This window comes from Cervus elaphus, chromosome 23 (assembly GCF_910594005.1).
Source record: "Cervus elaphus chromosome 23, mCerEla1.1, whole genome shotgun sequence".
NCBI classification, from domain to species: Eukaryota; Metazoa; Chordata; class Mammalia; order Artiodactyla; family Cervidae; genus Cervus; species Cervus elaphus.
The window spans coordinates 48,251,358-48,273,331 of NC_057837.1; the positions used below are offsets into that span (position 1 = coordinate 48,251,358).

Below are 21,974 nucleotides of genomic sequence, written 5' to 3' on the forward strand. Positions count from 1 at the left end.
GAAAAGGGAACCCTCCTACACTGCTGGTAGGAATGTAAATTGTTACAGCCACTATGGAAGACAGTATGGAGATTTCTTAGAAAACTAGGAATAAAACTACCAAATGACCCAGCAATATCACTTCCAGGTACATACCCTGAAGAAAACAGAACTGAAAAAGACACATGTACCCCAGTATTCATTGCAGCACTATTTACAATAGCCAAGACATGGAAGCAACCTAGATGTCCCCTGACAGATGAATGAATAAAGAAGTAGTGGTACATATATACAATGGAATATTACTCAGCCATGTAAAGGGATGCATGTGAATCAGTTCTAATGAGGTAGAGGAACCTAGACCCTATTACACAGAGTGAAGGAAGTCAGAAAGAGAAAAGCAAATATCATATATTAACACATGTATATGGAATCTAGAAGGACGGTACTGACGAATCTGTTCACAGGACAGCAGTGGAGATGCAGACATAGAGAACAGACTTATAGACAAGGATGGGGGAGAAGAAGGAAAGCGTGAGATAAGTGGAGAGGGTGGCATGGATGCACATATACTAACATATGTAAATAGATAGCCAATGGGAATTTGCAGTATGATTCAGGGAACTCAAACTGGGCTCTGTAACAGCCTAGAGAGGTGAGAATGGGTGGGAGGTGAGAGGGAGATTCAAAAGGGAGGGGACATACATACACCTATGGTTAATTCATGTTAATGTATAACAGAAATCAAACCAACATTGTAACCAATCATCAACAATTAAAATAAATAAATATTAAAAAAAGATTTGGTTCTAACAGGCAACATAAAAAGAAAATCCTAATAGCTGTATAATTCACATTGCCCTTAGGAAAATTAAAACAATTGGTTAGGAAAAGCTGTAACAGTGATTTCTCCTCAAGATTTAATTAAAGAAGAACCAAAATTTACTTTCTTACCACGGTTTGATGGAAGTGATGCACTCCAGACACAAGCCAGGTCCAGGGGCAGAAAGCTGGATCTCAACCAAAGACTGAGCAAGAGCTCCACAGAAGGACAAGAAATAGGGCTTATTTTAAAGAAGACACCAGTTAGAGAAGCACTGAGCCCAGAAGGCCTCTGGAGACCAGATTTAAATTGAGGACTAAGGAGAAGACAGCGGCACAAGAGACAGAGACACCGCCATGCATGAGGAAAGGATGGGCACAGAAGGTGACTTGGAGCAGGCTTCTCAAAGAGCAGCCCTTTGGTAATTGGACAAAAGCAGCCAGCACGGTACTGGGGTGGAAATAATACAATCCTTCTGTGCACTCAGGTGACCCAGCTTGTATTTTCTACTTTGGGCCATTTTAAGTGCTGGTTCACAGCTCTCCAAAAGGGAGAGCTGGGGCAAAGAAACAGCAGACATTCAGAGGCCTTGTTTCACCACTCAGCTGTCCTGGGAAACTTCAGGGAGGGGATGTGCACTTAATATGGGAGTTGGCAAGCAGCTGGGTTCTTTACTGACCCAGGTGACCCCTCTGTCTCACTAATCAAGGCTCATTCAGCACTGTGGTGGGGAGCCAAGTGTGTGCTATCATGGGGTCCTGGCTTCTTCGCCAGAACCCCTACACCTCTTAACCTGGCCCTGACAGCTCCCTTCTTCTTAAGCATGAAGGGCTCCAGCTTCATGCTGTGAGCCACTCACTCTCTTCTTGTTCTGGGTCCCTGTGGAGAGGGGCAGCACACACCATGCATGAAGGTCCTTAGAGACTCCCCTAACTCAGAGGAAGCTCACCATTCCCACCAGAGACCAACGGGAAAATCCAGAGACCAGTATACACTTATTGGTCTAACCCAGCAGAGCTAAACAGAAAGTTACAAGAATTAATCCTAATTTTGGTAACCAAATGACTCAGTTTTACATTTCTATGCATTTACATTAAAAAAGGAGAGAGAGAATAGAGAAAAAGTATCTTACTTTGGGATTCAAGTCAAAGAAAGTGTAGTATTTAAATCGTAACAGCAGCCGCTCATCCTCCTGGATGCCTTGTTCCATAAGGGAACGTGAGGAGTCTAGCCAACTAGAAAACAAGAAGATAAGTTTTAAAAGTCAATCAATTTTACACACATATTTTAGTATTATATAATATGATATATATACATATACATGTAAATGTATGCATGTATGTCTATATACACCCTTGAACAAAGTCTGGGTGAGTAACATAGTCTAAACCCAGTAAAGGAGATGACTTGATAATAGCTGTGCCTCCATTTTATCACACAGCTTTCTAAGTGCTTTTTTGTATTTATGTATTTTCTCACTGAAACTTTAGAGTAAATCAGTGAAGGAGCCAGGGCAGTTATTATTTTCCTAGTTTTAGCAATGAGGAAAATGAGCCTCAGTAACATTAAGTGACATGTTCAGGGTCCTGTGCCTCCTGGTGGAGCCAGAATGAGAACCTGCAGTTGCTGACTGCCGCACCTCCTAGTGCTGTGTGTACTTGCTGACAGCTGCCCACTTCCACACCAGGTGATCTGACCCCAAAGTGGCTTTATCTTATTGTCTAGAACTTTCTGTAACTATAGAAATATTCTGTATTGCCCAGTCCAATTGAATAGCCACTAGCCACACGAGGCTACTGAAGATCTAGATGTGGCTAGTGCCATATTTTAATTTTAATTATACTCAAACATAAATGTAAATGTCCGCATGCTGCTAGTGACTCCTGTACTGGGTAGCACAGTTCTAGAGTCTGAAAGATAAATACTGGGTAATGGTGAGGAGAGAATAAAAGTTAACAACGAAATGAGGTGGGAACGAGGGGCCTCCAATACCACTGAAAATGGCTTGAACTTCTATATATGAATATATAGAAGTTCATTTTACATGTTTTATATATGTTTATATAAATTGATTTTATTTATTTATATATAAAATATCCTCTTATATAATCATATATTCCCCTGTGGGAGAATAAAAATAACCAAGATGCAGTCTCCATCCGAAAGGAACTGACAGTCAGTGGGGTAACCAAGCCTCATATTAAAGAAACAAGGTGACTCTGGAACAGTAGAACAGGACTTGAGGGAAATGATTGATCTTCTGAGAAGACTTAAATGGCTGGGCCTTATAGGACAAACATGGACAGGCCAGTAGAGCAGGAGGGAAGGAGAGGGTCCTGGAGCAGAGGAAAAGCTGGAGGCAAGGCAGTGACACAGGAATGAGCATGCACGTTGGGGGGACGGGGAGCATGAGAGCACAGCAGGACAGACAGATGGACAGACGTGGGGTCTGATCCCACGGGATCAAAGGAGAGTGTGAACTAGGATCCGGGGGAGTGGAATGCTAACAAATGTGACTTGACTTGGACAACAGTGAGTGAAATAAGTGGTGGTTTGAGAAATAGTTCGAGTGTATTTTCTGAGACCACTTCAAAGCTTAAGGACTCACTAATTGGAAGGCAGAATGGAAAAGGGGTGCTCTACAAAAGACAGCGGGGCCACTTGGGTCTCCCCTGCTGCCACAGAGGGGACCACCCCACTTATAAGCCGATCTACATCTCATAAAATTTGCACACGTGTCCGAACAAAGAATTAGCATTCACATGCCAGTAAACCATTGAGTTAACCCAATGTGTAAATGTCACACTTTTAATGTATGGAAATGACAAACGGCTACATTTTGTCTTTTTTGTTGCTAAAATCAGTGCTGACCTTTGTGAATAGTGTACAATTCCTAGGTGTGTTGACTTGAGAACTGAACAACCCCTCCCTGCCTCATCTCTGCAGCATCTCTCCCACTACATTAACATCAGTTCACAGAGAAGTAAAACAAGTCATGTCCTTACCCTGCATTAAGCTTGGCTTTGTCAGCCAGAGACCGAGCCTGGTACATATCAGCAAGCGCTTCTGGTGATTGTGGGGGCTGGCTGAATGCTAGGATGCTGCAGTTTTGTTCTGTCAGAGGGCTGTCGCTGAACCAAGTCATTGTGGACGATGCTGGCGTTCCATTTATGGGGTCATACGTGGGGGTCATGGTTTTACTGTATAAGCCAGGACTTACTGCAAAGCAAAGGAGAGTACGAACTAGGATATGAGATTTGGGATAAGAATCTTTAGAACAATAATTATCAACACTGCTTGTACTAAAATGGATTTTGAACTTAAATGTATCATTTAGAAAAATCAGATGAACGATGGCAGAAGTTAAACACAAGTAAAACTCCAGTCTGAATATTTAGTCCCTGGAAAGCTTGGAAACTCATAGGCTGTAAAAACTTCCAAAATCAACCCAGACAAATGTGGGACTATCTCCTTCTCAGTAATTCAAAATTCCCTTATATCAGTAGTGAGTTCTGGCACTATTAGAAAACTGGAGCTCTCACAGAATACATGCATATACTTTATTTTTTGGCAAATCTCTTAAATTGCAATGCTTACCACTTTAAAGAACTTAGCTAGTTGATGGTTTATAAATCATCTGACTCTAATTTGCATAAGGGAAGTATAAGTAATCCCTTTCATTCTTTGTACTGGAATATACTATGCAAGAAACTCTCAGTGCTGCAAGCAAGCTAGAGATTCATTCTTATATATAGGCATATCTCATTTCACCATGCTTCAAAGATATGTTTTTTTGTTTTTTAACAAGTTGAAGGTTTGCAGCAACTGTGCGTAAAGTAAGTCTCCTGGAACCATTTTTCCAATGGCATTTGCTTACTTTGTGACTCTGTGTTACATTTTGGTAACTCCTCCAATATTTCAAACTTTTTTTCATTACTATTATATTTGTCACTGTGAACAGTTATCTTTCATTTTACTACTACGACTTGCTGAAGGCTCAGATGATGTTAGCATTTTTAGCAATAAAATATTTTAAATTAAGGTATGTACATTTTAAAAAGACATACTGCTATTGTACTCTTAATGGTAGCAATATAGTGTAACTTTTATATGCGCTGGGAAACAAAAAAAAATTTATGCAACTTGCTTTATTACAGCAGTCTGCAGTATCTCTGAGTATGTCTGTAAAAATAAAAGGATGACACTTTTCTTGAATTTTTACTGCCCCTCCTGTTACATACCCAATGCAAGATTTAAACTGAATTCAGTAAAGAGTCATGTGAAGGTAGACTCAGGAAGAGAAGTATATTTGAGTGATCTAACAAATTTCCTTATCCCACAAATCCATGGTCAATTCTGCTAAAGTTTTTCATTCATCAGCAACATAATATACACAATTAAAATAATGAGCTATATAACATACCTTATTAAAAAATTTCTGTTCTAAAATTAGCTGGATATTCTTTCCTTATCACTGGAATCCTTAGTTTTAGTCCTTGTTTAGGGAGAGAGGTGGGAAGGCTAAGTAGAGGGGAAGGAGAGTTCTTGGGACTTAAGAATTTAAGAAATTCTTGGATTTAATAATAAATTAAAATAATGAAACACCTATCATGAATCTTACCAGATGGACCTGAAATTGTTGGAGAACCCTCCAGGTTTAAAATATCTTCAATTATGGGCTCCTTATTATTTTTTTCTTTTTTCTTCTTCTTTTTAAAATATTCACCTGAAGGCTTTAGTAAGGACAGTTCTTCTGCTCTTCTAATATCTAAAAATAAATATAAAAAAGAAAAAAGAAAAGCAAGAAGTAAAAAGAAAATTCCTTCTAAGACTTTGAGTCATGTTGGGCATTTGAAACCATTTCTCAAAAAACTCCTGAGAAGTAAATGGAATTAAATGACATTCCTTTTGAAGAAATTGAAGATCAGTGACCCCCAAAATGGGTGTGTGGGGATCAAACAGTGGAGGGAGATTCATTCTAGGAAAATTTCTAGTTTGTTTTTAAATCTGTTGTGAAACTATTTCAAACATATTCAATGCTAGTATGGTGGCCTCTTCCCATGCTCGCCGCCCCCTTAAACCATTCCTAGTGTTTTGCTGTTCTTGTGTCATTTACTTACTAGCAGTTTTCCCCTCCCTCCTTCCTTCTTTCCTTTCTCCCTTCCTTTTCTGTTTTTAGGTTTTTAAGCAACCAGCAAGGACTCCATCTTTTTCTTTATGGACCAGTGGTCCTCAGAGCCTTTCTCTGCCCAGTGGCTTCTTCCATCCCTGTGGCAGACATCCTAGGCACCTTGTCCATCTCCTGGCCCTCCCCATTTTGGTGCACTCTGACCTCCTTCCAATGGTAGCTAGGATGTATCTCTTTATCCAAGGGCCTGCTCTGGATGCCAGAGTCCTCACTCCCCAGAGATGCAATAGGTCACATGAGTTCAGAGAGTTAACACTCCCCAAGAGCAGCCCTCAATGACTCAGTGACTAGTGGAATGGTATATTAACACCCCAGCTCCCTCACCCCTCGGTTGCCTGGCTCCAAGGCATGACCACATCGCTTCCCAGAGGGCCCCAGCTGTCCACGGTGTGAGCTGATTAGTGACACTAGCTTATCAGCAGCCTTCTCTTCCCAGTCTCAGAGAAGGCAATGGCACCCCACTCCAGTACTCTTGCCTGGAAAATCCCATGGACGGAGGAGCCTGGTAGGCTGCAGTCCATGGGGTCACTAAGAGTCGGACACGACTGAGCAACTTCACTTTCAATTTTCACTTTCATGCATTGGAGAAGGAAATGGCAACCCACTCCAGTATTCTTGCCTTGGAGAATCCCAGGGACGGGGGAGCCTGGTGGGCTGCTGTCTGTGGGGTCGCACAGAGTCGGACACGACTGAAGTGACTTAGCAGCAGCAGCAGCTTCCCAGTCTCACTTCACCACTCCCAGCCAGTGTTTCCTGGCATAACCTTCCAAATAAATAATATTTGTACTTGAATTCTTATCTCAGGTCTGCTTCTGGAGAACTCAAGCTAAGAAGATAGTCCCCACTGTCCTCCATTACTCAAATATACTTCTAACTGCCATTTCCAATTAGAACTGATTGTACACTGGGCTGTTATGATCCCAGGTAAAAATCAAGGAATGTGGATGTTAGAATCTCTGGGCAGCTTTCCCGGAGGTAAATGCACTAATTCCACAGGTATTCCCACCTCTTAGTTCAGCTGAGGTTGAATCTGGCAGTTGAGCTGCCAGTAAACAAAGTCAGGTTGCAGCACACACCTGTAACCATTCCAAATGCATAATTTATACACAAAACCAGGTGATGAATAAAAATTCCCAGTGGAAGCATTAGTAACAAAACAAAACAAAAACCCCACTGATATCTAAGCCCAAGGTTTGTATCTTGTCTTTTCTTTGAGAGAAAAAAAAATCATCGTATTGCTAGATTTAAGTTCAGTTGGTCAGATATAAAAAGTGATTATTAGGGAATTCCCTGGAATTTCAGTGGTTAGGTCTGGGAACTTTCACTGCAGGGGGCATAGGTTCAAAGTTCAATCCCTCAATGAGGAACTATGATCCTACATGCTGTGCATCTTGGCCCAAAAAAAAAGTGATTATTAGAAATGCCAAGTTGAGTCGTTTAGAATTACCATGAAGGTGTAATCTGGAAAGAAAAGAATGTATGAATGCTTCTGTTTATTTAAACACTTCAAATTTTTGAACCCAGCTATAATGTGTGTTTCTAGTCCACTGTGGTGTCTGAAATGTACATTTTATTTACTCATTTACTGTCTTCAAATTTTCATTAGAATATTATTGAAAGCCAGGTACCTTGTGCTTATATCATTTGCTCCCCATGCATCAAGGACAATTCTGGAACTTACCTTTTGTAATGGAAGCTTCCAATCATTTATCTGGTCAGCAAACAGTTACTAAGCATGTGACATGTGTCGGGCATTGTGCTAAGTGTTAGGAACAGACATGCTCAAGAAACGGCTGTCTTCTTCCTATATAATACCACACCAGCCTGCACCACTCAACACTGGCACTCTCAATACTGTGTACATTATCAGACGTTTTCCCTTTTTTCCTCCATTACCTACCCCTTTAACATCTTATTTTTTACATGATTTATTTTCTGTCTCTGTCTGCTACAATGGAAGCTCAGGGAGGGCAGAAGGTTTGGATTATTTTTATTGCTAACCAATCTCTAGCACTCACCATAGTGCCTGCCAAGTCAAAATATATATTTGCTGAAGGAATGAATAAGCAGTTTACAGTTTAATGGGGAAGATAGATCACCTACTCGCATAGTGTATATACTTTGCTCAAATACTAAATATTAACCTGGAACTCAAGAATATACCTACACACTCAAAAAATATACTTCCTGACCCAGAGTTTGCTACTATTATGGAAGTCCCAGAAAGAAGAAATGGTTTGGGCAGTGTTGTCCCTAAAGGCTGTTAAAATTTTTGATCCATAATTAACTGTACGTTTCTGCTTAAAATAAACTCCACAAATGATGTTTATGGACAGAGTTATTTACTGGAGCCAAGTGTTAGGGAAGCAATTAAGACATTGCATCACCATTATCTCAAAAACAACACAGACATATCAGCTCTATGGTGATAATGACTTAATGGAACTCTTTTCGTTTGTCTTCAATATAACAATTTCAGTATGACTTAGGGAAATGAGTTTTGGGATGGAAATCTTAATGGAGCTGTCTTTTCTGTTTACAATTTTCTTCTGAAATAGCTTTAAGCTTTGGGTAAATGAATCTGATTTACTCTGATAATGTTCCATCTGGTTTAACTTCACTTAAATGGCTAAAGTCCCCAGAACTGGGCTTGAAAACTGTGCTCCTAATAAGGGATGTAAAGGCAACCACTTGTGGGCAGAAGTGCATGTATTTCCCTGTCCTCTTTTGCTGAGAGTACAGAGGGTAGAGGTGCCTGCCTGCGGGTACTCACTCAGGGCTCTGCAGATGTCGCTGACAGCTCTGAAGACCACAGTCGAGAAGCTGACTCGCAGCCGCACTGTCTTCATGTTTGGCAGGCGGAGGCGAAGCATTTTATGCTGAGGGGTAAAGACAAGCTTTGCATCTGCCTGGACCCCACATTTGTCCAGAGTCCAGTGTGTTTTCAGAAGCCAGCAATGTTTCTGTTCCCACCAAAGGGCAAAGTCTGACCAGTCCTGGGCTATGTCTGCAAGAATAGAGAACAGAGCGCAGTAAAGTGAGAGCAAGCACTTGCACCCTGGAGTCAAGTCCTGCATGTGCAAAACCAAAGCCAATGCTGGTCTTCCACTCTCATCTCTTCCCACAACCCAAGGCTCCATCATTCTTGGCTTCTTGTCAAAGTCCCTAAGACAAGGCAGCTAGAAGACCGACCGAACTTTACCTTCTTTATATATAAATACTATGGAAGGAACAGAAACATACAACTTTTATTCACGATGAAATGTTAAAGTTTTCTTCTCCCAAGTCCCTCAGTGCCACGGTCCTTTCTGGGAAGGCCAGAAGCAAGGCTTTGTTTAATCAAGATGATTTCTCTAATAGAAATGAACCCTTCCAGGTGCTTGGTGGTCTGGTGGTTAAGAATCCCCCTTTCAATGCAGGGGACGTGGGTTTGATCCCTGGTCAGGGAACTAAGAACCCACCTGCTCTGGGGCAACTAAGCCCATGTGCTACAACTAGAGAAGCCCACGCACCCCCAACACCACCACAACAATGAGAAAAAATATATGAATCCTTCAGACACCGGCTCACAAGGGAATATCAAAAGCTTCTGGTCAAAGTGCACAAAGAACTACTGAGAAGTTTACATTTCACTGTTCTCAGGAATGTCTACCTGTTGTCAGTACCACTGCATTACCAGTTTCCAAAACTGTTTACACTAAAATCAAAGCTGAATATTTTATCTCTCAATGGTAGCATCAACACTGAACCCTTCCACTTCTTCAATGCCCCTTGGCATCAAGATTGAATCTTTCCCCCTTGCCAATGTTAGAGCCATATTCAATCTTTTATTTTGCTAAATTGAGAGCCACCAGTACTTTTACTTAAAAAATGGTTTCTCCCTCTTTCTCTCTTTTTAAATTAGAAAACCTTTCTCTGAGCGCTATTAGTAGAAGTATAAATGCTGTAGGCTTCCCCCATGGCTCCGTGGTAAAGAATCTGCCTGCATGCAGGAGATGTGGGTTCAATCCCTGGGCTGGGAAGATTCCCTGGAGGAGGGCATGGCAATCCACTCCAGTATTCTTGCCTGGAGAATCCCATGGACAGAGGAGCCTGGCAGGCTACAGTCCACGGGGTCACAAACAGTCAGACATGACTGAACCGACTGTGCACAGTGCAGTGCAGCATAAACGCTGTAATGCTATAACTATTTTGGAAAGTCCTACGATTCAATAACTTTTCTCTGATCTATATACCCAACAGAAATGCCTATACTTACCTAAAAAAGGTGCTATCTATAAAAGCCCCCATATGTAAAGAACCCAATATCCATAAACCATCAGGTAAATGGATAAATTGCGGGAAAAAAAAATCATATAATGGAATATTATACATCAATGAGAATCAAAGAACCCAAACTATATGCAATAAAATGGATAAATCTCACAGATATAATGTGGCATGAAAGAAAGCAGATGCTTGAGGGTATATTATCCTGTATAATTCTACATATATACAGTTTGCAAACAAGTAAAATTATTCCTTTGGAGTAACAATTCAGGGTAATAGCTACCCTTAGTGGGACAGTGGCTGGGAGGTGTCAGATATGGGACTTGGGTGGGGGAACAGGTACTGCTTTGTATCTTGATCTGGGTGGTGGTTATATGACTTTGTGAAAATTCATTGAACTATACACTTATGATAATTGCACTTTTTGTATGTATGTTATATTCCAATGAAGACTTAACTTAAAGATACTTTATATCACTAGTATAAGTGAAAAGCCAACATCGGTGTTCTTAAATAGAAGACAAAAAAATAAATGCAAAGAAAATAAAACATTATTAAATTCTAGGCCCATCATGTTGACTCCCAGTGTGAACACTCTGACCCTGAAGACTTCTTTCCTTGTTTAAACAAGGGCTAGTAGCAAATGGTGGCTAAGGACACTGGCACCAGGCTGCTTGCTCACAGAGCAATCAAGCATTGACAAAAAAATCACATTAATAGTCTAAAGCTCCAGGTGTGGTCTAAGGTTACCCTAGATGTCACCATGGAGGGTGACCTCATTCCAGTGCAAATAGGTTATTACACCTGCTGGGGAGCTTCCGTTTGCTACCAAAGACTCAAGTTTTGACAGAAGGGGTCAGGGGGTGTTTGGGCTCCTTCAGGGCTCCCCATTTCTCTTATTCCTGAAAAAAAGAGCCATTGCAAGATGGATGATCAGAAAAACTTAGTCACACAGCCTAGTTCAGTCATTCAGTGATGATGTGACATAGAGGGTTTCAAATGTAGAGAAACCATAAATAGGCAGCAACTTACTTATCTGTTCCACTAACTTGAGCATCACTCCCCCAATGTGCAGGTCTCCAGACACTCTCAGTGTGATGTCCTTCTGCTCCTCTTCATTTGGATTATCAACTCGGACCACAAGCTCCCAAGAAGCAGATGCAAAGTCACTGGATGAAAGCATTGTGGCAAATACAGGTGTCTACATGAAAAAAGGCAGACAGACCAGAAGGAAACTGAGGCTCGTTAGGCAGACTCTGCAGAGCAAAACTTTCTTTTCTCTCATTTTTAGTCCCCTCCTCAAAAATGCTGCAGAGTTCCTGATATTAAATTCAGCATCTTAACTTTAAAGACAAAAAGTCTTATAAAAACGATCTCTTCTAAATCTCTTGTACTTTAAACTTTCCACCCTCCCAGGTCCACCTAGCTACTTATTTTCTGTGCCTACCCAATGCATCCATCCCTTTCTACCAACTTTTCTTGACCTTCTATGAACTACTTTAGCAATAGGCAACAACTCATGACAATGCTTGACACACACAAAAAATCACATTTATTGAAGTATAATTTGCATACAATAAAAGGCATTGAATTGAAATGTATACTTTGATGCTTTTTTTGTATGCATATTATACCTAAATAGAGTTGATTTTTAAAAGAATATCATTGAAATCTATACATAGATATTATTACATTCCTTCCATAAAATAGTAAGGACATTTTCTGGTATGAAAATTAAAAAAAAAAACAGAACAAAATAGTTTCTTTTTTAGTCATATAACATGTAGTTTTATCTTAAGCACATAAGAGATACAGGTCATTAATAATTTGTTTTTGTTGTTCAGTCACTAATTCATGCCCCTCTCTTTGTGACCCCATGGTCATATGCTAGGCATGCTAGGCTTCCTTGTCCTACACCATCTTCCAGAGCTTGCTCAAACTCATGTCCATCCACATGTCCATCTTGATTCCAGCTTGTGAGTCACCCAGCCCAGCATTTTGTATGATGCATATAAGTTAAATAAGCAGGGTGACAATATACACCCTTGACGTACTCCTTTCCTAATTTGGAACCAGTCCATTGTTCCATGTCCAGTTCTAACTGTTGCTTCTTGACCTGCATACGGGTTTCTCAGGAGGCAGGTAATGTGGTCTGGTACTCCCATCTCATTAAGAATATTCCACAGTTTGTTGTGAACCACAGAGTCAAAGGATTTAGCATATTCAATGAAGCAGATGTTTTATTTGAATTCCATTGCTTTCTTCATGGTCCAACAAATGTTGGCAATTTTATCTCTGGTTCCTCTGCCTTTTATAATTCCAGTTGGTATATCTGGAAGTTCTAGGCTCACGTATTGCTGAAGCCTACTGCACAGGATTTTGAGCATAATCTTGCTACCATTGAAATTAGTGCAATTGTACAGTAATTTGAACATTCTTTGGCATTGCCTTTCTTTGGGATTGGAATGAAAACTGACCCTTTCCAGTCCTATGGCCACTGCTGTGTTTCCCAAATTTGCTGGCATATTGAGTGCAGCACTATCACAGCATCATCTTTTAGGATTTGAAATAGCTCAACTGGAATTCCATCACCTCCACTAGCTTTGTTTGTAGTGATGCTTCCTAAGGACCACTTGACTTTGAATTCCAGGATGCCTGGCTCTAGGTGAGTGATCACACCATCTTCTGTGTATTCTTGCCACCTTTTCTTAATCTCTTCTGCTTTTGTAGGTCCTTACCATTTTTGTCCTTTATTGTGCCTATCTTCACAATGAAATGTTCCCTTGCTATCTCCAGTTTTCTTAAAGAGATCTCTAGTCATTCCAATTCTATTATTTTCCTCTATTTCTTTGCATTGTACACTTAAGAAGGCTTTCTTATCTCTCCTTACTATTCTCTGGAACTTTGCATTCAGTTGTGTATATCTTTCCCTTCCTCCTTGCCTTTCACTTCTCTTCTTTTCTCAGCTTCTGTAAGGCCTCCTTAGAGGTCTTTGTCATTCCCTTCTCCAGTGAACCGGATGTCCACAGGACAACATGGCAGCAGCAGCCTGAAGAGGCACTGGCAGCCTGGGAAGCAGCTTCAGAGAGATCACACCGGAGACGGAGATGGGGGCAGAGAGCAGGAGGAGAGGAGAGGCTGGGGCCAGAGCTCGGTGGTAGTGGGGGATCGGCTCCAGGGTGACCCGCAGCAGCAGAGAGGCCGAGAGGGGCCCTCTGCTCCTGGGTGGTGGATCAGCCCCATGGTGGCCAGGGGCAACACATATCCAACTTACTTGAGTTACTATTTTATATTATATATATCATGTAAGTTTTTGGACACACTTTTGGCAAAATATTTAAAACAGGAGTGACAGACATTCAATCCCCCTCTTCAAAGTACAGATTGGGTGAGTGCTTCAAACCCATAGTGTCCCATCATTGGAGGAACTGAATGAAGCTAAGCAGTATCAAAACTGAGTGTTTTGAGTAAAACAGAAAGACTGGAATCCCAAATTTGCAAAACTTAAAAATGTCAACTCTCTCTTAAGTAGGAAGCAAATGATAATACCTCTCCTGGCTATTTTAAGATTTTAAATAAAAATCTGTCATTTAAGTGATGACAAATCTGTTTCACTTTGCTAGGTAAAGACAGCTTATGAGAAATCCCTGTTTTCATAAGGCCTGTTCTTGAAAACCATCAGTGTATGCAAAGGGCCCGGGAAAGGGTCTCTCTAGGGGAAAGTGCACAGGAACCCTGTGGATCTTATTTATATGCAGATTTTATTCAGCAGGATCTTATTAACATGCAGGTTCTAGTCAGAAGATCTGGGATGGATGTGGAAACCCTGCATTCATAACCAACTCCAGCTGATGCTAGTCTTCATCTTACACTGTTAAAGTCACAACAGTCACTTAAAAAATTAGCTCCAGTACTCAGTTCCTCCCTTCCACCTAATTAGATCAATATTAAGCTGCTGCTGCTGCTGCGTCACTTCAGTCATGTCCGACTCTGTGCGACCCCATAGACAGCAGCCCACCAGGCTCCCCCGTCCCTGGGATTCTCCAGGCAAGAATACTGGAGTGGGTTGCCATTTCCTTCTCTAATGCATGGAAGTGAAAAATGAAAGTGAAGTTGCTCAGTCGTGTCTGACTCTTAGTGATCCCATGGACTGCAGCCTACCAGGCTCCTCCATCCATGCCCATGGGATTTTCCAGGCAAGAGTACTGGAGTGGGGTGCCATTGCATTCTCCGAGTATTAAGGTAGGAACTCCAATAGTTTGGCCACCTGATGCAAAGAGCTGATTCATTTGAAAAGACCCTGATGCTGGGAATGATTGAGGGAAGGAGAAGAAGGGGACGACAGAGGATGAGATGGTTGGATAGCATCACTGACTCGATGGGCATAGGTTTCAGTGGACTCTGGGAGTTGGTGATGGACAGGGAGGCCTGGCGTGCTGCGGTTCATGGGGTTGCAAAGAGTCGGACACGACTGAGCGACTGAACTGAACGAAGCTAGGACCATGGTGACCTCTGAGGAACATTATTTTTAATATTAAGCACTAAATCCTGTGGACAGGGGAGCCTGGCAGGCTCCAGTCCATTTGGTCACAAGAGTTGGACATGACTTAGTAACTAAACCACCAACCACTAATTTTAGTAAAAACTCTCAAGAAAGTGGGCATAGAGGAAACCTACCTCAACATAATAAAGGTCATAAATCAGAAACCCACAGCAAACTTCATTCTCAGTAATGAAAAGGTGAAAGCATTTCCCTGTAAGATCAGGAACAGGGACTTCACTGGTGGTCCAGTGGTTAAGAATCCACCTTGCAATGAAGGGGACATAGGTTCGATCCCCTGTAGAGGAACAAGATCACACATACCCTGGGGCAACTACTGAGCCTGTGTACTCCAGAGCCTCTGTGCCAAAACTAGAGAGCCCACATGCTGCAACTACTGAAGCCTGCACGCCACAACTAGAGTCCCTGTGAGGCAATGAAGGATCCCATGTGTTGCAACTAAGACCTGATGCATATAAATAAATAAATAAATAAATAAATATCAGGAACAAGACAAGGATGCCCACTACAGCCACTTTTATACAACATAGTATCAGAAGACCTAGCCACACCAATAAGACAAGAAAAAGAAATAAAAGGAAGCCAAACTGGAGAGGAAGCAGAAAAACTGTCACTGTTTGCAGATGACAGGACACTATATATAGAAAACCCTAAAGATGCCACCAGAAAACTACTAGAGCTAATCAATGAATCTGGTAACATTTCAGGACATATGTTATATATATATATGTTAGAAACTTATATATAAGTTTCTTATATATATATAACATATATATGTTATATATATATATGTTTATGTTTATAACATATATATTTGTTATATATATGTTTATATATCTATATAAACATATATATATATGTTTATATATAGAGAGAGAGAGAGAAAGAGAGAGAGAGAGAGTAATCTGTTGCATTTCTGTACACTATCAGAGAAATTAAGGAAACAATCCTACTTACCACTACATCTAAAAGAATAAAATGCTTAGTCATAAACCAACCTAAGGAGGTAAAAGATCTGTACTTAGATCTATTTACAAGACACTGATGAAAGAAATGGAAGATAATACAAACAGATGGAAAGATATACCATGTTCATGGGCTGGAAGAATTAATATTCTTAAAATGACTATACTATGCAAGGAAATCTACAGATTTAGTGCAATCCCTAAAAAATTCCAAAGGCATTTTTCACAGATCTAGAACAAATAATGTAAAAATTGGTATGGAAACACAAAAGGCCACGGAAACACAAAAGGCCACCAATAGTGAAAACAAGCTTGAAAAAGAAGAACAGATTACTTCACAACATTTCAGTGGGTTAAAAGAAAAAAAAAAAAAAAAAGAAGAACAGAGCTAGAGGAACCATGCTTCCTGATTTCAGATTACACTACAAGGCTACTGTACTCAAAACAGCATGGGACTGGCACAGAAACAGACACTTTGATCAATGGAATAGAACAGAGAGCTCAAAACTAAACCCACACACTTATGGTCAATTAATCTACAGCAAAGGAGACAAGAATATACAATGTAGAAAAGACAGTCTCTTCAATAAGTACTACTGGGAAAACTGGAGAGTTACATGTAAAAGAATGAAATTAGAACACTCTCTAACACTATATACAAAAATTCAAAATGGATTAAAGACCTAAATGTAACCAGAAACCATAAAACTCCTGGAAGAAACCATAGGCAGAACACCCTTTGACATAAATGGTAGCAACATTTTTTTTTTCTGTCTCCTAAAGCAAATGAGATAAAAGCAAAAATAAACAAATGGGAGCTAATTAGACTTAAAAGCTTTTGTACAGCAAAGGAAGCTATAAACAAAACAAAAAGACAGCACATAGAATGGGAGAAAATATTTTTAGAAGATGTGACAAACAAGGGATTGATTTCTAAAACATACAAACAGCTTATACAGCTCAATTAAAAAAACACTACCCACTCAAAAAATGGGCAGAAGACCTAAATAAACATCTCTCCAAAGAAGACATATAGATGGCCAACAGGCACAAGAAAAGATGCTCAACATCGTTAATCACCAGAGAAATGCAAATTAAAACCACAGTGAGATACAGTCTCATACCTGTCAGAATGGTGATGATCAAAAAGACTAGAAACAACAAAAGTTGGTGAGGACATGGAGAAAAGGGAACCTTCAATACACTGTTCGTGAAAATGTAAATTGGTGTAGCCAGTGTGGAAAACAGTATGGAGATTTTTCAAAAAACTAAAAATAGAGCTATCATATGACCCAGCAATTACATTCCTGATATATATCAAAAAACAAAACAAAATAACAAAACAAATAATCCCCCCAAAGCACCAATTTGAAAAGATACAAAATATACATATTGTAAAGATATTATTTACAATGGCCAAAATATGAAGCAACTTAAGTGCCCATCAGCATATGAGTGGATAAATTTGTGGAATGGGATATTATTCAACCATAAAAAAGAATGAGATTTTGCCATTTCCAACAACATGGATGTATTTAGAAGATACTATGCTAAGTGAAATAAGTCAGACAGACAAATGCTGTATGATAACACTTATATGTGGAATCTAAAATAATAAACTACTGAACATAACAAAAAGGAAACAGATATATAGATAGAGAACACATATATAAAGAAAAACTAGTGGTTACCAGTGGGGAGAGGGAAGGATGGAGGGGCAAAATAGGGGACATTAAGAGCTATAAACTATTATGTATAAAATAAATAACCTTTATAGCTTATAGGATATATTGTACAACACAGGGAATATAGCCAATATTTTATAAGTATAAATGGGGTATAGCCTTTAAAATTGTGAATCACTGTTGTACATCTGTAACTTATAATGCTGTACATCAACTATGTTTCATTAAAAAGTAAAAAAAAATGATAAAAAGCAATAATTAAACCACCAGTGTCACTGTTCACACTTGTAAGCAAAAGAGAATCACAAGATAAATGCTGCAAATCTGAACAGGCTTAGAACAGATTTCATTTGTTCCACTCAACTTCAAGAGTTCAAGGTTGACTAGAAAGATCCTAATGTTTGCACCTCCCAATGCACAGAGGAACATACAAGACTTCTTGCATGGGCAGTGTCATGCAATGATTATATTGGGTCTAACCACCTCACTGTCATCGTCAGTCTCAGGTGTTATTTATTGTGTACATCATTCAGAGTGATGTACTCTGGGATAACCACTATCCTTGTGTAATCTCCATCCTCTCAGCAATCCCATTTAGAAATGAGGAAACACAGACTCAGAAAAGCTAGGTAATTTTCAAAAGTCACACAGCAAGTTAGATCATGGAGTGCAAACAGAAACTCAGGTTCTAACTCCAAACTCTCAACCAGCACACTGGGACACATTCTCGATAATATTACAAAGTTAATATGAAGTACAACACTTAAAACTATGGGCTAAATTCTCAGTACCTTCACCAAACATTTTAACTAACATAAATCTTTCCCAGTGAGGAGACAATAAGCATACCTCTTTCACTGTCAAATTCTTAACATGGTATTGAAGTAATCGACTTTAAGGTCCTTACAGCTTTTTAAATGCTATGCTTTGAGGCTTTGTTATTTAAAATGTTTTGTACACAAAATAACCTTACTTTTTAAAATGACTCCTCACTGCCTGTTTTGGGAGCAATCAGACAGGATTTTTCTTACCTAACCTGGGCAATCAAAGTCTTTCTCATTTAAAAAACAGGCAATAGGTGGTGATTCCCTTACAACGAAATTCAGGCTAAAATGAGACAATCTGGTTTCCCCACATTCCGCTCCTATCTTTTCTGCGCCTTTCTTTTCGAGAGTGAACTTCTGCAGCAAGCTGTTGCTTGTTGAGGAAAGCCTCAGACTTGGGCTGGGAAAGCAGACCCAGTGTGTTAAAGATCAGAACAAAAAGCAAAGCGCCCCAGCACACCTGCCTTCCCTGGGGAAGCCCAATGGCCCACATAGGGCGGTCCATTATAGAAAACTCAGTCAAGACAGACAGACACAGGCAGACAGACAGGGAAATAGACCGAACGCTTCCTCTGGAAGAACAGAGAGTGAGTGGGTCCGAAGGCCACTGGCCTGTCTTTTGCCAGGTATGCAGGGTCCTGGGGCCCAGGGGAATGTGATGGGTGGGTAGAAACCCCTCCCCACCCGTAAGGTCAGCACCGCTGCTGGACTGAGAGTTTATTTTGCGCAGCCAGATGCTCAAGGTCGGAGAAGGTGGTCACAAGCTGATCACGCGATTTTTAATTCAACAGCTATTTATGTGCAGGAAGCCGCAGAAAGGCAGGAGCGGGGGTCTGGGGAACCAGCGGTGCCCATCGCAGCCTCCCTTCCCCGCCAGTCTCCAGTCCCCGCCGGGGCCCAGCTCCTGGGCACTCACTTCCTTTCTCAAGCCTGCGGCGTGCGGTCTCGCGGCCGGGCACGTGTGCCGCTGCCCTCCTGGAGACGCGGGCAGAGGCCACCCAGGCCGAGCAGGGGGCGCCCGGTGGCGGCGGCTGCTCCGCGAGGCTCTGCGGGCGAGTGCTGCGCGCCGACCCGCCGCCTAGACTGGCGCCCGCCCCCGCCGACTGGTCTCCGCCCCGCGCGGCCCTCGGGGCACCGCCGGCCAGGGCGGCGGGCAGGCGGCAGCACGACCAGCCCCAGCCTGCCAGGTCCCGCTGCGCGGGGAGGGGGCGCTCTGCAGACTACGGACAAACAGTGGTCCCTGGGCTGCCGCACGGCAGGACAGCGGGGAGAACCGGGGCGGATGCTCAGATCCACGCCCCTCTTGTGACCTCTCATGCTGTCTACCCTCCTCTAGACCGCCTCTCGTTTCCCGGTTCCCCGAGGCCCGCCCGGGACTAGCCTGGTGATTAAGGTCCTGCTACTTTCCCCGCCCTCCGGGTGTACTCGTCACTCACATCCCGGGTGCGTCCACTTCCTCCGAGCCTTGGCTCTAGGCGAGAACAACCGCCTCCGCTCTAGAGAGCCCGGAGGACCTGTGGTTGCCAGCTGGAAGAAACAAAAGTGGTTCATCTCTGAGTAAGAGGGTGTGTAAACCTCTGAGAAGGGCGAGGCGCCCCAAACACGCACGTTGGAAGATCCCCGGGCAACCTAAGGCCGCTCCCCTCGCTGAAGTCTGGGTGGCTCACCTCAGATTCACCACCACCCAGCCTCGCCGCTCACCTTCCTGTCGGATTCACTTCCGAAGGAAGCAGGAAGGGTGGGTGACCTTGGGCAATTGGCACACCTCTCCAAACCTTTCGTTGAGTGTTTACTACGCACCAGGCCTGAGTCTGAGTTTTGAGGATACAGGGTTATAAAACAGGAAATTATAGTTTTCTCATTTGTAAAATGGGTAAAGGGATGGGATTCCCACCACCAGAATTTCAGTCCATGGAGGAGTATCATGCAGTAATACAGTCTTTAGCGATTTTCATCAAGCACTTCATGAAACTTCCGGTAACTTATATTTAATTTAAAATGTTGCAAAATCTGGAAGTGGAACCCTTGTTTTTGCTTGGTATTACCATATTCAGCCGTTAATATGGTTCTGAAAGTACTTTACATTTAATTTAAAAAGGCCAGTTGAACAAACATCAGCAAATATGGGGTTTTAGAATTAAAATGATTAAAAATTTGAAACTGAATTTCCTAGTTTGGTAGTTTGTCAACTATAGGAATGTGGTCAATTGTCATCTGGTTCCACTTTCTTGCATACCTAATAAGGCTTGAGCAAATATGCACTTATTTGGGGCAGAGAGTGTCTAAGACTTGCTTTCTGGAGACTGTGCATGACTGATTAGACTATAGACTGTCTTCAGAATCTTGGACACGATCATAAAGTGGTGATGGCTTTCTCTACACCAAATTGGTTTTCCATTTGAGTTGAAAATATCTGGATTGCACTAAAGAATTTAACTGGTGTGCTGTCTTCGGCAGCACATATACTAAAAATTAGAACGATGCAGAGAAGATTAGCATGGCCCCTGCGCAAGGATGACAGGCAAATTCATGAAGCGTTCCATATTTTTAGCAACAGACAAAGGATTAATCTCAAAAATATACAAGCAACTCCTGAAGCTCAATTCCAGAAAAATAAATGACCCAATCAAAAAATGCGCCAAAGAACTAAACAGACATTTCTCCAAAGAAGACATACAGATGGCTAACAAACACATGAAAAGATGCTCAACATCACTCATTATCGGAGAAATGCAAATCAAAACCACAATGAGGTACCATTACACGCCAGTCAGGATGGCTGCTATCCAAAAGTGTACAAGCAATAAATGCTGGAGAGGGTGTGGAGAAAAGGGAACCCTCTTACACTGCTGGTGGGAGTGCAAACTAGTACAGCCACTATGGAGAACAGTGTGGAGATTATGTGACCCAGCAATCCCACTCCTGGGCATACACACTGAGGAAACCAGATCTGAAAGAGACACGTGTACCCCAATGTTCATCGCAGCACTGTTTATAATAGCCAGGACATGGAAGCAACCTAGATGCCCATCAGCAGACGAATGGATAAGGATGCTGTAGTACATATACACCATGGAATATTACTCAGTCATTAAAAAGAATTCATTTGAATCAGTTCCAATGAGATGGATGAAACTGGAGCCAATTATACAGAGTGAAGTAAGCCAGAAAGATAAAGACCAATACAGTATACTAATGCATATGTATGGAATTTAAAAAGATGGTAATGATAACCCTATATGCAAAACAGAAAAAGAGACACAGATGTACAGAACAGACTTTGGGACTCTGTGGGAGAAGGCGAGGGTGGGATGTGCTGAGAGAATAGCATTGAAACAAGTATACTATCAAGGGTGAAACAGATCACCAGCCCAGGTTGGATGCATGAGACAAGTGCTCAGGGCTGGTGCACTGAGAAGACCCAGAGGGATCGGGTGGAGAGGGAGGTGGGAGGGGGGAACACATGTAAATTCATGGCTGATTCATGTCAATGTATGGCAAAAACCACTACAATATTGTGAAGTAATTAGCCTCCAACTAATAAAAATAAATGAAAAAAAAAAAAAAAAAGAATTTAACTGGTTTTAAACTTTCTGCTTGGCCTAAATTCCTTTTTAAGCTTTTAATTGAAATATACTTTTATATGCAAGAACACAAATCTAGAATATACAGCTGATGAA

The 21,974-nt window shown here is 41.4% G+C and overlaps 1 protein-coding gene and 1 non-coding gene across 5 annotated transcripts in view; one reads left to right on the plus strand and one right to left on the minus strand.

Annotated features, from left to right (window-relative positions):
• FERMT1 (FERM domain containing kindlin 1) overlaps positions 1-19,996 on the minus strand; it is a 56,774-nt gene extending 36,778 nt beyond the window's left edge. The window contains exons 1-6 of one of the 4 annotated variants that reach the window (XM_043884749.1): positions 19,962-19,996; positions 11,292-11,460; positions 8,764-8,997; positions 5,424-5,570; positions 3,808-4,021; positions 1,935-2,037 (exon numbers count right to left, since the gene is read on the minus strand). In XM_043884749.1, coding sequence (XP_043740684.1) covers positions 1,935-2,037; positions 3,808-4,021; positions 5,424-5,570; positions 8,764-8,997; positions 11,292-11,442 — 849 coding nt within the window. In that variant the 5' untranslated portion in view covers positions 11,443-11,460; positions 19,962-19,996. Of the gene's footprint in view, positions 1-1,934; positions 2,038-3,807; positions 4,022-5,423; positions 5,571-8,763; positions 8,998-11,291; positions 11,461-19,210; positions 19,552-19,730; positions 19,905-19,961 lie in introns of those variants that run through there. The other 3 variants (XM_043884748.1, XM_043884747.1, XM_043884750.1) reach the window with 3 other exon arrangements.
• A 739-nt stretch (positions 19,997-20,735) lies between these two features.
• LOC122682275 lies at positions 20,736-20,843 on the plus strand. The gene has a single exon (XR_006337293.1). It is a non-coding gene; the product is annotated as a U6 spliceosomal RNA (small nuclear RNA).
• The last annotated feature ends 1,131 nt before the right edge of the window (positions 20,844-21,974 follow it).